General features: G+C 37.8%; 1 protein-coding gene across 3 annotated transcripts in view; it reads left to right on the top strand.

The window, feature by feature from the left end:
• LOC136876255 (uncharacterized) overlaps window positions 1-14,304 on the top strand; it is a 145,305-nt gene that overhangs the window by 78,115 nt on the left and 52,886 nt on the right. For all 3 annotated transcript variants that reach the window (XM_067150057.2, XM_067150058.2, XM_067150059.2), the window contains one exon: window positions 4,445-9,086. In XM_067150057.2, coding sequence (XP_067006158.2) covers window positions 4,445-9,086 — 4,642 coding nt within the window. The remainder of the gene's footprint in view (window positions 1-4,444; window positions 9,087-14,304) is intronic.

Below are 14,304 nucleotides of genomic sequence, written 5' to 3' on the forward strand. Positions count from 1 at the left end.
TGCTAATTTGGAATAAAATGAATGTAGATTTAATAAAAGTGAAGAGGAAGAAACTTTTCTTAAGAAACGGCTCTTTTCAGGGTTGAAATTTGAGTTATTTAGTGAATTGTGGTACTATAATTTGGAATAGGCCTAAATTGTAATTCTAGACCAGTTCATACTACTACTACTACTACTACTACTACTACTACCGCTGCTGCTGCTGCTGCTGCTGCTGCTGCTGCTGCTGCTTACTACTAACTGACCCTCTGACTTAAGTGCGCACACTGCTCATTCAAAACAGTGCGTCAAAGTAGGTATCGAATAGCTGGAATACTATAATGAACCAGTGTGTTACGTACCAGCAATATCAGAAAATGTATGAACCAGAAGAATGGCATGCTAAAGAAGAAAGTTATCCAACTCCTCAGCTATTTCCCACCAATATTCAGTCAGACTGTTATACTCGGTACGCAGCAGTAATCCCATCTATTGTATTTGAATGTCAGCATAAGAGACAAAGAACATTACAACAAACAACGGTCAGTGTAATGGTATTGTTGATCAGTGTTAAGAATGCAAGTATGAAGAATGAGATTTCCACCTAATCAATACTTTATTACAAAATGTTTAAAGTTATCTACATTAAAACATTACCGGTTTCGACCTGTAAAAAGGTCATTATCAGCTGTTGGTGAACTTGCTTAATAACGATTGCGATAGCTGCAGTCGCTTAAGTGCGGCCAGTATCCAGTATTCGGGAGATAGTGGGTTCAAACCCCACTGTCGGCAGCCCTGAAGATGGTTTTCCGTGGTTTCCCATTTTCACACCAGGCAAATGCTGGGGCTGTACCTTAATTAAGGCCACGGCCGCTTCCTTCCCAGTCCTAGCCCTTTCCTGTCCCATCGTCGACGTAAGACCTATCTGTGTCGGTGCGACGTAAAGCCAATAGCAAAAAAAAAAAAAAGTGATTGTACATAAAACATTACTAAAAACTAATTTAACAAGAATGCCTTATTCTAATATAATATTACTATTAAGATATATACATATGTTACAATATGGGTCTTAGACTCGTTGGAGTTCCATTCAAAAATCTGTGCTGTTGCCAACATTATGTCAAACAAGATACATATATACATATGGTGCAATAAAGGGCTTTGGCTTTCTGGAGTCCCTTGAATGCCACACACCAAAAATTGTATAACAGCGGTTGAAAATACAGTTCCTATAGAATAGAGGATCACTGAGGTTTTGGTGTCAAGTTGAAACGTCTATGCAGCATGTCGGCACTGAGACCAACCGTTGTGAATACGTGATCAATGTTACACGCTTTCGATATTGTAGGCCTTCACATTATTGTCTTCCGGTTCTGAAATACCACTCTTATCCTAGTCGGTACGGTAAAACTGAATAAAACATAAATGATCGGAAATTGTATTCTCTATAACTTTTGTTATGTAGTACTTTTCCATAGGACCAAGAACATAGGTATTTAAAAATGAAATTTTAGGTGCCTTCCCCTAAGCTACCATTTTACTCAGGATGAATAACATTGTTTATAGCTTAAACTGTAGCTTCTTATTCCCCGACTCAATATACTAATTTTCATTAAATTGTGTTTACCCATTTTCTCAGGGCTCGGCGTTGATATGAACTTTAGTAACAAAAATCAAAATTCATGAATATCTGTGTCTTCATAGCCGGTATGGTAAAAAGGCATAAGACGTAAATGATCGGAAATTAAATTCTATATAACTTTAATTTTGTAGTATTTATCGATATAACTACTAATAATATAAATATTTGAGAAATAATTTTAGGCCTTCCCCTAAACTACCATTTCACTCAGCGTGAATAAAATGATTTACAGCCTAGATTGTAGCGGCTCACCCCCCGACTTTACATACTGATTTTTATTAAATTCTCTTCAGCCGTTTTCTCGTGATGCGTGTACATACATACATACATACAGACAGACGGAAATTACGGAAAAGTAAAAACTGAATTTTCTTGTTACTGTGGACGTGATCGATACAGAAATACCATTCTTTTCAAATTCTGAGCAATGTACAGACAAAACACTTATTTTATATGTATAGATTTGTGATATAGATCACACATTCGTCGCCTACGTGCCGGTTTGTCACTAGGATCTCCCAGACTGCACAATCCTGCTCCCGCTACAACTCCCCGGTTGCCGCAGGACTTGTAGTGTAAGTGCGGAGTTCTTCAGAAGGCGTGTGCGTGACATCTTTTAGTGTGGGAATGTTGCTGCACATCAACAATCACACATTTCTTGACAGACTCAGAACTTGTCCCCAGTGGCTTAAGAGTTATGATGACTGGAGGCTTCAAGACTGCTGCAGCCTTCGTCTGCCTTCCCAACCGCCAGGGAAGCTTTAGTTGTCCTTATGCCTGGTCCACCGTTGAGGACTTTCTATGCCGTTGATCATATATGGTTCTATTACAAGTGATTATTTTCATATTGACCGTATTGAAGTTCAATTATTAAATGTTAAACATTAATTTATTGAAACCACCTATTCAATACTGGTTGAGTCTTTGACTATAACAATGTCATTACATTAAGTTTGAGTATGGTATATGTTTCGCCTGGCATTGCAGGCATCATTAGCCATGAATTCTATCTCCAAGTCAGAGCTCTGAGTGGATGCTAATTTTAGGATTAATTATAGTCAGTATTATTTATATAACATTCAACAGTAGAGAAAAATTAGGAAGCAAATAAAGAAAGAACTGCTAAACTGCAAAGAGCTTGCATCCGAAACTCTTGACTACTGGTGGCAGGTCACAAATAAAACAAGAGAGAGAAATGCTCAAAAATTCTATGACCAAAATATGAAAATGGAATTTGAATGAAAAAGAAAATGGGAAGTTTATGACAAACTAAATCTAACACTTTGGTTGAAAAACTGTAATAATTGGTTAGTCAAGATAAACAAAGATATACAAGTAGTAGGTATTACCAAAGAAATCATTCAAGATAGAACAAAATTTAGAACCTTGGTAAGCGTCATAAATCTGCAGAGAGACCTAAAAGAAAATATACAGGATGGACAGGAGAAGGCAGAAAGAAACTTTGTGACTTAATCAAGAGATCTTGTGAAAAAGGAGCGTGGGTTGGCAAATATGGCAGCCCTTAGTTGAGTTCTGGCATTGATTCCACTGACTTGTGTCAGGCTCCTCACTTTCATCTATCCCATCCGAACTCCCTTGGTCAACTCTTGTTCTTTTCTCTCATTTTTTGAAGTCGCAGATCATTTCTATTCTTTTCCTCGTATTAGTGTTAATTGAGGATAGTTGCCTGGTTGTACTTCCCCTTAAAGCATTATTCATCATCACCACCAATGTTGGGAAGGAAAGAAACACTGTACTAAATAAGTTTGAACATGTTCCTTACTAGGGCATAATGAATCAGTAATAATAGAAGGATATCTGGGCACAAAGGAAGGCAAAAGCATGCCTCTTAAGTACTTTGCGTAGTCCTAGTGGGATTATTCGATAATATTAATAATATGACTTCATTTACCATGTGTAAGCCTTTTGATTCAACACCATTTAGACTGCCCCCACTGCCGGCAGCCTTGAAGATAGTTTTCTGTGGTTTCCCATTTTCACACCAGGCAAATGCTGGGGCTGTACCTTAATTAAGGCCACGGCCACTTCCTTCCCATTCCTAGGCCTTTCCTGTCCCATCTTCGCCATAAGACCTATCTGTGTCGGTGTGACGTAAAGCAAGAAGCAAATGGCAGACTTCCTGCATGTCAGTTTTGGCATTCCGTTTTACTTTGCTAGTTGGCCGAGAAACTGGAAGACGTGTTAGGCGACATATTGTTGAGTTTTAATTTCATTTTATAGGGTAAATACCAGATATGTCACGAGAGATCATTTACATACGAATATCACATGACCTGGAGTGCTTTATGGACTATTTTCCACTCTGCTGACTACCTCTGCTAGGTTTGAAACTGCAGGCTTGGGTTTCAGAGTCCAAACACAGTACCACTAATTGACAGAGGGAGCTTTTGTTTATCTGTTTATGATCAGATATATACTGGTCCATACTTTCATTTTATTATCACCATCATCATCGAATAACAATAATAGTAATAATAATAATAATAATAATAGAAGAAGAAGAAGAGCAAGATATGATTTATTAAAACCATCAACTTCCTATATATACGGGCTGCCAACAAAGGACAAAGTGTACAATAAGCAAAACAAATTTAAGTGATAGAGTTAAGAACTAACATGCATTATGAGTAGGCTGATTGAAGACAGATGGTGTGAGTCAATTTTTGTAATTGGAATACTTAGTTGCCATTTCTTCCACAGGAACAAGACAGAATATCCTGAAACAGAATGTGAATTAAACTTATCTCTTTCTTCTCCTACTTCTTTCAGACATGTTGTAATAATTTTCTTTTTATTTTGTAGAATCATCTGGAGTTGCTGTATGATGGTGTTGCTATGAGCATTCAACAAGGATACAGTACATTGTTAAGCCCAAATACAGATTGCACCTTGGATGAGTATAGAGTATACTCTCAACTTGTAAGGCAGGGCTACCGTTTGCTACGCCATTCCTCTCAGCGCAAGATCACACGCTATGAACGTATGATTGGACTTCATCAGTACATTCAGCCAGCAAAAGAGAAGAGGACAAAGAAGGAAGATACTCAGAAGGAGGTAAATAATAAATGTGGTGAAGAGACTGACAGTGATATGGGAAGTATAGATGTGAGTGTTAAGAGTGAAGTGAAAATGGAAACAGAGTGTATTTTGGTGGTAGAGAGTGAAGATAGGAAAAATGACCAGACTGGTGAGGATAAAAGTGATGACTGTCATATATCTCCTGTAAAAAGTGAACATATGGATTCTTGTCATATTCCTGTTGTAAAAAGTGAACCAAGTGAAGATATTCATATTTCTATGGTGAAGACTGAGGAAAGAGAAGGCGTTTGTGGTCCTGCGTTAAAGGATGAGAGTAGTGAACGTATAAATGTTGACATCAAATCAGGAGTTGAAATGACTGATGTTCCCAATGATTCATGCAATCCTACATTGAGCAGGAGAGTAGTACATTCAAGAAAGCACAGTAGGCACTTACAGCTGGATATTGAAGAAATAAATCTTAGTGATAGTGAAGAGATGTCAAGCCACAACCATTGGCAGTTGAGAAGCAGCACAGTTGAATGCATTAAGATAATGGATTGTAAGACTGAAAGTGAGGTGGAAATAATTGACAAGGATAAGGATGGGGATAATAATATAATATCCTCAAGCATTCAGAGCTTAGAATCCAAAATAACTAATTCTGGAACTGGTATTTATAACAGGGATAAGAATGATTTGTCTGTAACTTCTACTAACAATGAATCAATAAGTCCTGCAGAGGATGATAATGTAAAAGCAAATTTGGGACAACAGATTTGTGATTCAAGTGTAATAGATGTTTCTTTTGAGAGTAACAAAACTATGTCTGCAGATAATATGCCCCCAACAAATTCAGAGAATTTTCCTGTACAAAAAGAGTCTAGAAATATTCAGGAAATAACTATAGACAGTACTTCTCCAGAGATAATGAGAGACAATACTGGTGTGAAACATTCAACCATGTTCTCCAACAGTAACAAATCTAATTCTTCTCCCTTTGAAGAAAATCCTTCATCTGCCAGTGTTTGTCGGATAAGGTGGTATGTCAAGAGAGAACCAAAATTTTCAAGAGTATCCAATACATCTACTGAGCTAAATGAAGGGAAAAAATTTGGAAATCCTGTAGTTGAAACTCCCGTTAGTTGTGATCAACAGTCGGGAAGTCACAATTTGAAGAGTAACATTGATTGTTCTGAAAATCCAGCAATAAAGAAAGAAGATGATGCAAATATTGTAAATAATGAAATTTCTTCAAAGCAAACAAATATGAAACGAGATCAGTCCTCAGAAGCATGTGATGAAAATACAAGGAAAGTACTTATTGAAGTCTTAGATATAACTGGTGATAATTCTGGTGGAGAAGTAAAAATAACGCATGATCAGCGGACAACTAAAGATTCTGGGGACAATGACGACCAAAATTGTTCTAAAATTGCTAATTTGAAACAGGAAGATCGGTTAACTGAAGTCTTGGATGCAACCAGTGGTGAAAGATGCCTTTTGAAAGCTGATATGAATGAGAGCACCAAAGTTATTGAAGTCTTTAATATTGGCAGTGATGAAAAACTTGTGCAGTCAAATTTAAAATCAAGTCAGCCTGTCAGAATCTTTGCTGTTGCTGATAAAGAAAATTCTGTTCGTAAGACTCATGGGAAGCAGTCTTGCTCTGTTGAAATTGTTAACATTAATGATGAAAGCTCCCTTGTGAAAGAAATTGTGAATCAAGATCAGTGCCCAAATGTCTTCGATATCTCGGATGATGATTTTTGCGTGAAAGAGGAAGATGAAGTTTCAGAAATCTATGATGTTACAGATGATGAAGATGATGTAAATAACATAGGAAAGGTTGACACACCTGAAATTATTGATCTAAGTGATGATGAAGATTCTTGTAGGAAAAGAAAGATTAAAGGGGAAGATGAAACTCCAGAAGTTTTAGATATTAGTGATGATTCTGTTAAATCTGATATTGAGGATGGAAGTCAGATTTCAGAAGTTATGGATGTTACAGATGATGAAGATATTAAGCCAGTTGTTGATTTGGAAAATGACTGTGATGCTGTTAATGATCCAGATCATTGTGATGAAAGAGATCATGTTAATGATGATCGTTATTCTCCAGCACCCTTAAATATTGGAAAAGAATATTATCCATCTACATTAGTTTATATTCCATCTAGGAATACTGACCTTCAAGCAGAGTCAAAAGATAAGGAAGACTTCATCAGTCTCAAGACTGAAAACACACACTTGGAATCACCATTGCCAATCAGTAACTTGAAACGTAAATATCAGGCAGATGATGAATGCAGAGATTTGGACGAAAGACTCCATACAAGTAATAGTCATTGGGTTTCACCAAATCACACTGTGGTTGATCTCTCTGATGATGAAAATAGGGAAAATGTTGATCGAAATAACATTAAAACTGAAGATATGGAAGAAAGAATACCTCCATCTGGGAATAATGTAATAAAACAGGAAGCAGCATCAAATATTGAAAAGATAGAAGAAGAACTTTCAAAATTCTATGCAGAAGTAGAAGAAATTGATTTAGAAGAAGAGAAAAAAGAAGTTAATGAAGACAGATGGACAATACTAGACTCTTTTCCCAATGCATATGGTGAGTTAGTGCTAAATGTGGCTGTACCTCCAGCACGGTTATTGCCTCCAAATGTTTGTCCCAGCAAAAGTCACTACCTCATTCCTGTGACTCGGCGTATTTCACCACCAATTCAAAATTATCGCAATCGTAATTCACCTAATTATAGGAACAACTGGCGAGGTCGACACCGCAATCATTCTCGCGATCGTTCTAGAAATCACCAAAGAAATTCTATGCGGAGAAATTTTGAATATCGGGGCATGACCAGATCTGATTCAGAGCATCACTCACGTTTTGGACATCAAAATGTGAATGAAGCTAACTTGGACAATCATAGACAATTTCAGTATTCAGGAATAAATGGGTCTAATCCTGATCGACAACATTTTGAAAATCATGACATGACCAATATATTCTCAGATCATCGAACGTTTGAATATCAAGAAAATAAGGCAAGTTCGGAGGTACAAGGACCATTTGATCCACAAAGAATAAATGAGGCAAACATTGACCATAGAAGGCATCTTGAACATCGTGGATTTAGCTTAACAGATACAGATTACAGGAGGTGTCCAGGACAACAGAGACTGAACCAAGCAAATCCAGAGCTCAGGCGATACCTCGAACACCAAGGCATGAATGATACAAATCCAGAGCATGGAAGACATAGTGAACACAAAGGAATGATCCAGAGAAATTCAGAGCAAAGGATGCATCTGGAACGTGAAGGAATAAACCCAGCAAACCCAGAGCATAGAAGGCACATTGATCTCCAAGGAGGCAAAACAACTAGTTCAGAACACAGAAGGCACCTTGGACTTCAAGAAATGAACCAACTAACTCCAGACCGCAGAAAGTCGCGTGAACATCAAGGAGTGTATCAAACAACTCCAAAGTCTGGAAGTACACTTGAACATCAAAGAATGATCCAAACAACCTCAGGGCACAGAAGGCAACTTGAACGTAGAAAGCATTTTGAACCTCGAGGAATAAACCAAGCTACTCCAGAACTCAGGAAACCACCTGACTTTCAAGGAATGGATCAGGCAAATCCAGATCACAGAAGGCTAACTGGACATCGAGGAATTAACCAAACAAATTTAGAACTCAGGAGAAATCAAGGGCATGAAGAAATGAACGTAATAAATCCTGGACAATGGGGTAGAAATCTGACTCCATCATGGTCTAATACAGAAGTTTCTTTTGACTACCATCATCAGACACCTGCTCTTCATGCTGCTCAAGTTGCTTACAATCTTATTACTCAACAATTTTCACCACAAGTACTCTTTCCTACCATGTTATCATCTAGTCAATCTATGTGGCTAGGCCCACAGCTCCCCCAGACTTGGCTGCAAGGTCAGAGGGTCTTGGATAGACAACCACAGGAGTTAAGACCACAAGCTCGTTTCCCTTTGAATGATACTTGGAGTGAAGGTAACTGTGAAAGGAACATAGATTCTTTTATGGATACTGATGAACGGCAGTTACCTCAGCAGAGGTTTGCTAGAACGTATGGCTATGGCCGTGGGTATTCAAATCTTTTGGGAAATCGACCTCAATGCCCTGAAAGGTCTCAGAATTCTTTTATGAAAATGAAGTTTAAACTGCCAAGATATTTTGCACCTCCTCGTAAGTTACAGAGGCTCATGGATAATATCACTTACGATGATGATGCTTTGTCCTCTGAAGATCGGAATGATCGGAATGCTACTGTCTCGTCATCAGTTGTTGATGACATTCCCCATAGTTCACCAGAATCTTCAGATGATGAAGAGATTGAGTCTCTTGTGAAACCAGAAGACTGCACAACTGTAGGTAAGTGTGTGATCAGTATCAGATTAGTATTCAGTGTTTTGTTCACCACCCGTATTACAGTGATAAGTTAACAGGATGCATGATATTGTATAGAGGTTTTAAAACTTACATGATTAAGGGGAGGTACTGGCAACAAATTAATGTAGTAGCATCAATTTTTAATGCATATGACAGGGCCTATCTCTACCCTAGTGAGAACCATCCCCACCCCTGCTCAGACACACCTCCAATCCTCATAAACAGGTATGCATATTCATTTCTAACATTCTGAAGTCTTTAGTTGACCGGGTGAGTTGGCCGTGCGTTTAGGGTCGCGCAGCTGTGAGCTTGCATCCGGGAGATAGTGGGTTCGAACCTCACTGTCGGCAGCCCTGAAGATGGTTTTCCGTGGTTTCCCATTTTCACACCAGGCAAATGCTGGGGTTGTACCTTGATTAAGGCCACAGCTGCCTCCTTCCCACTCCTAGCCCTTTCCTATCCCATCGTCGCCATAAGACCTGTCTGTGTCGGTGCGACGTAAAGCCACTGGAAAAAAAAACCCCACTTTAATCGTTAATAATGCTACTCCTGATGAATTTGAGCAAAAATCAAAAATGGAATCTAGAATTCTGTTGTGTACCAAGAAACCACCTCCAAATTGAGAGGAGCATTCTTTACGACTCTTTTACCTGAGGGTCCTTTATAGAGACTATACCCTCCTGATTCAGTTGGGTTCTGATCAGTATTACGTAATTCTTGAAGAGCTGTGATCACTATTTTATGTTGATTCAAAATACAGTATCTATTGGATGTTTCAACTTACCAACCTTCATCAATGAATTGGTATCTAATTTTGCCAAATACGAAAACTTTCCTGGTTTATTGAACTTAAAATACATTCTTAGTTCGATCAGTCTGCATAATTGATCATTATGTTTCTGAGCACTCCGACTCGCCACAATCCTCTGACACCCCATCGTATCCGAATGGTGTCTTTGTTTGGAAGATTATATAGCTGTCCAGATGTGATCTGGAAAGGTGATAAATGAAATATGATATGATGAAAAATGAGATTGTGAAGTGTGTTTGCTTCGAGATGTTTTCTAGGGCTGTTATTTTATGGTATGGAGCCAAACCTCCTTTATCTAAAACTATCGAAGGGTGATATTTTTTTGTTGTTGTTTGGTACCTACAACGGAAAGCCTCTCCCACTATCCCCCCCTGTACTGCTTCCAGTCACTCTGCTTGTTTCTCTTTGGTTGATGCAATCAAGTTCTTCGTGCAGTATTGCCACTACTTCAAAATCGTGTTGTTTTTTCTAACAGCAATGATGGAAAATATACCATGCAGGAAACATAAAATTTATGTTGTTTCGGCGACAACGCCACCAATTTAAAAAAAAAAGATAAACAACAGTATTGGAACAGCAATTTTGGCAGAATACACACTGGTTAACATACGAGCAAAAATAGGTGCAAAACAAACCCTGGACATAAATCACCAAAGCGATATTTAAGGTTCGCTTAAGAATCAAGTTAACAATTCACAAATAAGAAAGAGGTTAAAAGGAACTGCTATGCAGGACTTTGTTACCATTTACAAATAATGTTTCATACATGATCATCTCAGATGATATTCTTTCTAGAGGAATACTCATAAAACTTTTGAAAGAGCAAACTATTTTGTATGATGATGATAATAAATTGGAATTGTATGTTTTAGCACACTACACACAGATCAATATAGAAGGACAACAGGTCCAAGGGAGATCCTGGACATGAATCACCAAAGCGATACGCAAGCTTCCCTTAACAGGAAGACAGCAAAAGGAAACTACCGCACAGGATTGTTGACACTTTTCAAATACATTTCATACATCACGATCTCAGATAATATTCACTGTAGATTTCACCAATGCAAGGGTATAAAAACACAGGATTAGTTACAATTTTCAAAAAAAGAAAGGAGTTCCATACATAATCATCTCAGATGATTTTCTTCCTAGGGAAATAGACATGAAAAAACTTTTGAAAGAGCAACTATCCTTTTTGTACGATGATCATAATATTTGGTCACAATTACAAATCAAACACCTCCAGGGTGTTTATTTTAAAAACGTAATAAACCAAGTGAAAGAGAAAGGGGAGGGAAAAGAGGAGGATGAAAACAACAAGGACAAGTAAGGAAGAGAAAAAAAAGGAACTCCGACTGCGCGATACTGGAGAAAGCTCATCCGCCAATTAGTGTCCGAATTATGAAAGCTTGAGAAAATACTGTTGGTGATGTTTACCCTCAGTCCACATCAATAATTTGCAGAATGTAAAAAATTATTTTGATAAGTAGAAAGTAATTATTTTCATTTTGACTGTATTGAAATTCAGTTATTAAATGTTAAACAATTAATTTATTGAAACCACCTATTCAATACTAGTTAAGTCTTTATGACTATAACAATGTCATTACATTAAGTTTGAGTATGGTACATGTTTCGCCTGGCATTGCAGGCATCATTAGCCATGAATTCTATCTCCAAGTCAGACCTCTGAGTGGATGCTATATTAGGATTAATCATAGTAAATATTATTTATATAACAATTGCAATGGAGTGATCAAGCCATCCATGTTTTAAAGTACTAATGTGACGTCCAAATCTTCACATTTAATGGAGATAATATTAACTGTCAACATTCATGAGTTAGTAATGAGAACGGCATGATATATGGGTTTAAACCATCTGTACATTTTTACAACTTATTGGAGATTAACTTGTGCTAGAACTATTCTTAAAAACTATTTTTTACACAATTTACACTAATGTATACAAACTTATGTTACGTTTTGGAACTGAACTGGTCGATCTTGTCTTGAAGTTTCAATGGGATGTCTTACTCATGTTCTGTCGAGTGGAGATAATGCTGATACTGATATAGTATTGTAGTCTATTGAAGTCATAGCATTTAAATATTTCTTTTTATATTTCTAGGACATTAAACACGTTCAGCTTATATGTTTTTTTTTGGGAAGGTCTAAATATTTTGTAGTCAAGAGAGTTTGATCAACTTTTGTTAGATAACGGATTATTACATAACCATATAAACTTTTTGTATGTTGTTTTGTTGGAGCTTTTTGAAGTTATTCAGTGTGGATTGAAGAGCAGTTCACTGGTTTCTGGATGTAGCTGGTGGGTGCATTAAAGTCCTTTAGACGTTACGAGGAGGTCCTGTTGTGTTGCTTGATACTGATACTCATTCTTCTAGAAGTGAGGTTGACTACAAAATATTTAGATTTATAATACCAATATGGGAATCAACATCTATATCATCTGATGGCCATGCGGGCATCAATTTTTGGTAATGAAACAAAGTCTCTTAGTGCATTGGCACTGCAGGTGGCTCCAGGTGGCCTACGCGGTGGCCTCCACGGTATGCACTGGCCAGCGTATTGGTAGGTGTGCTAGGTACCAACTGATGAGCCCACCCTAGCACATGAGGGCGAAATGCTGGCAACCAAGAATGAGTTAGCTGGAGAATTTATAATGTCCAATAACGGACCATTTATATTGGTATTATAAATTTACTCGTTCGGGACAAACATTTTAGATTCTGTATGGGAATCAACATCTATATCATATAAAATAAGTGGCGACCATGACAGTAAAAATCAAGGTATTTTCACTATGGAGACAACCCAGCATGAACTGGAACGAGCGGTAAAGCTACGTAAGCAACGCAGACAGCATTTCCAAGGCAACTGACTAGCCTCAAAGGTGAAATTGTTGTCATCCAGATGTGAACTGACAAAAAGAAAAGTTCATGTTTCCTTTTCTTTACTTCGGAAGAAGAATGAAGAGCTCCTGCAGCTGGATGGTAAAGTCCTAAGTCTAAAAATTGACGTCAGCGTAGAGAATTTGGACAAGGAGTGTAGACTTGCTGATGTCAATCAATGTCAACTTCTTGAGTTAGAGGTGAGTGTTGATAACATTCAAACTCCAGAAGACATTGCTCAAGTCAACAGTGATTGTAGCAGTGTAGATCTTGTGGGCAAGAGAAAATTCAAACTACCAAAATCAGAACTAAGAAATTTTGATAGTGATGTGAAACAGGGGCTACAGTTCTGAGGTAAGTTTGAAACAAATAGGTAATGATCCGGATATTGCACCGGAGGATATGTTTCAGTACTTAATGCAAAACCACTGTGGAAGGGTCTCGCGCTTGAGAAATCATTGACAGTTTTTTGCTTATTGGGGAAAATTATGCAAAGGCTGTAGAATATTTAAAGAGCAGGTTCAATAGAGGATTTGCTAGTTGATGTTTATGTAAGGGAGTTATTTTCTTTCTTTATTTTTTGCTAATGGCTTTACGTTGCACCGACACAAATAGGTCTTATGGCGACGATGGGATAGGGAGAGTTGGAAGGAAGTGGCCATGGCCTTAATTAAGGTACAGCCCCAGCATTTGCCTGGTGTGTAAGTGGGAAACCACGGAAAACTATCTTCAGGGCTGCCGACAGTGGGATTGGAACCCACAATCTCTCGGATGCAAGCTCACAGCCGCGCGCCCCTAACCACATGGCCAACTCGCCCGGTGTTATTTTCTTTAGTTCTTAAGAAAGCTTCTCTCCTGGTGATGGCAGTTCAAGATGTAGCCTTTATGATAATTTGAATCTCACCTACGTTCACACATGAAACCCTAGGTGTTATAACAGATAAGTGTGCATCCATGTTATATCCTTTGGTAGAGTCATGTTTGCCTGAGGAGTTTCTCAGGATGTGGCGAAGAAGTTCCAACTTTGGACGCACAGGTGATTAAAAGATAGGTTAAAGAACTTCATGCTGTTTCTGAAAGAGGAAGTAGAAGCCGAAGAACAGATCAGTTTAGCAATTTCAGGTTTTGGAATTAAAGTTAATAACAGGAGTAGAGACCAACCCAAATTATCAGAGCAGATTGCTACTGCAGCTGACTTGTTAAACACTATCCCTGTTTTTTTCTTCTTTTTTTTTCTTTGTGGGTTTTTTGTTTTTTAAGATCAACATGAATTGTTTTAAAGCACAAAAATTAGGTCTATCTGAGTAACAGAAGATACTAAAGGAGAAGGGTGAATATTTTAAGTAAGAAAGACTGCGTTAATAAATGTTAAGCTATAATGCAGTGCATTGTTTGTAATAAGAGTCACAGTGTTTTGATGTGCCCTGATTTATCTCAGAATAAACAAAAGGCATCCAATAATAGTGTTGAATGCA

The sequence above is a fragment of the Anabrus simplex genome, chromosome 6 (assembly GCF_040414725.1).
Source record: "Anabrus simplex isolate iqAnaSimp1 chromosome 6, ASM4041472v1, whole genome shotgun sequence".
Classification (NCBI taxonomy): domain Eukaryota; kingdom Metazoa; phylum Arthropoda; class Insecta; order Orthoptera; family Tettigoniidae; genus Anabrus; species Anabrus simplex.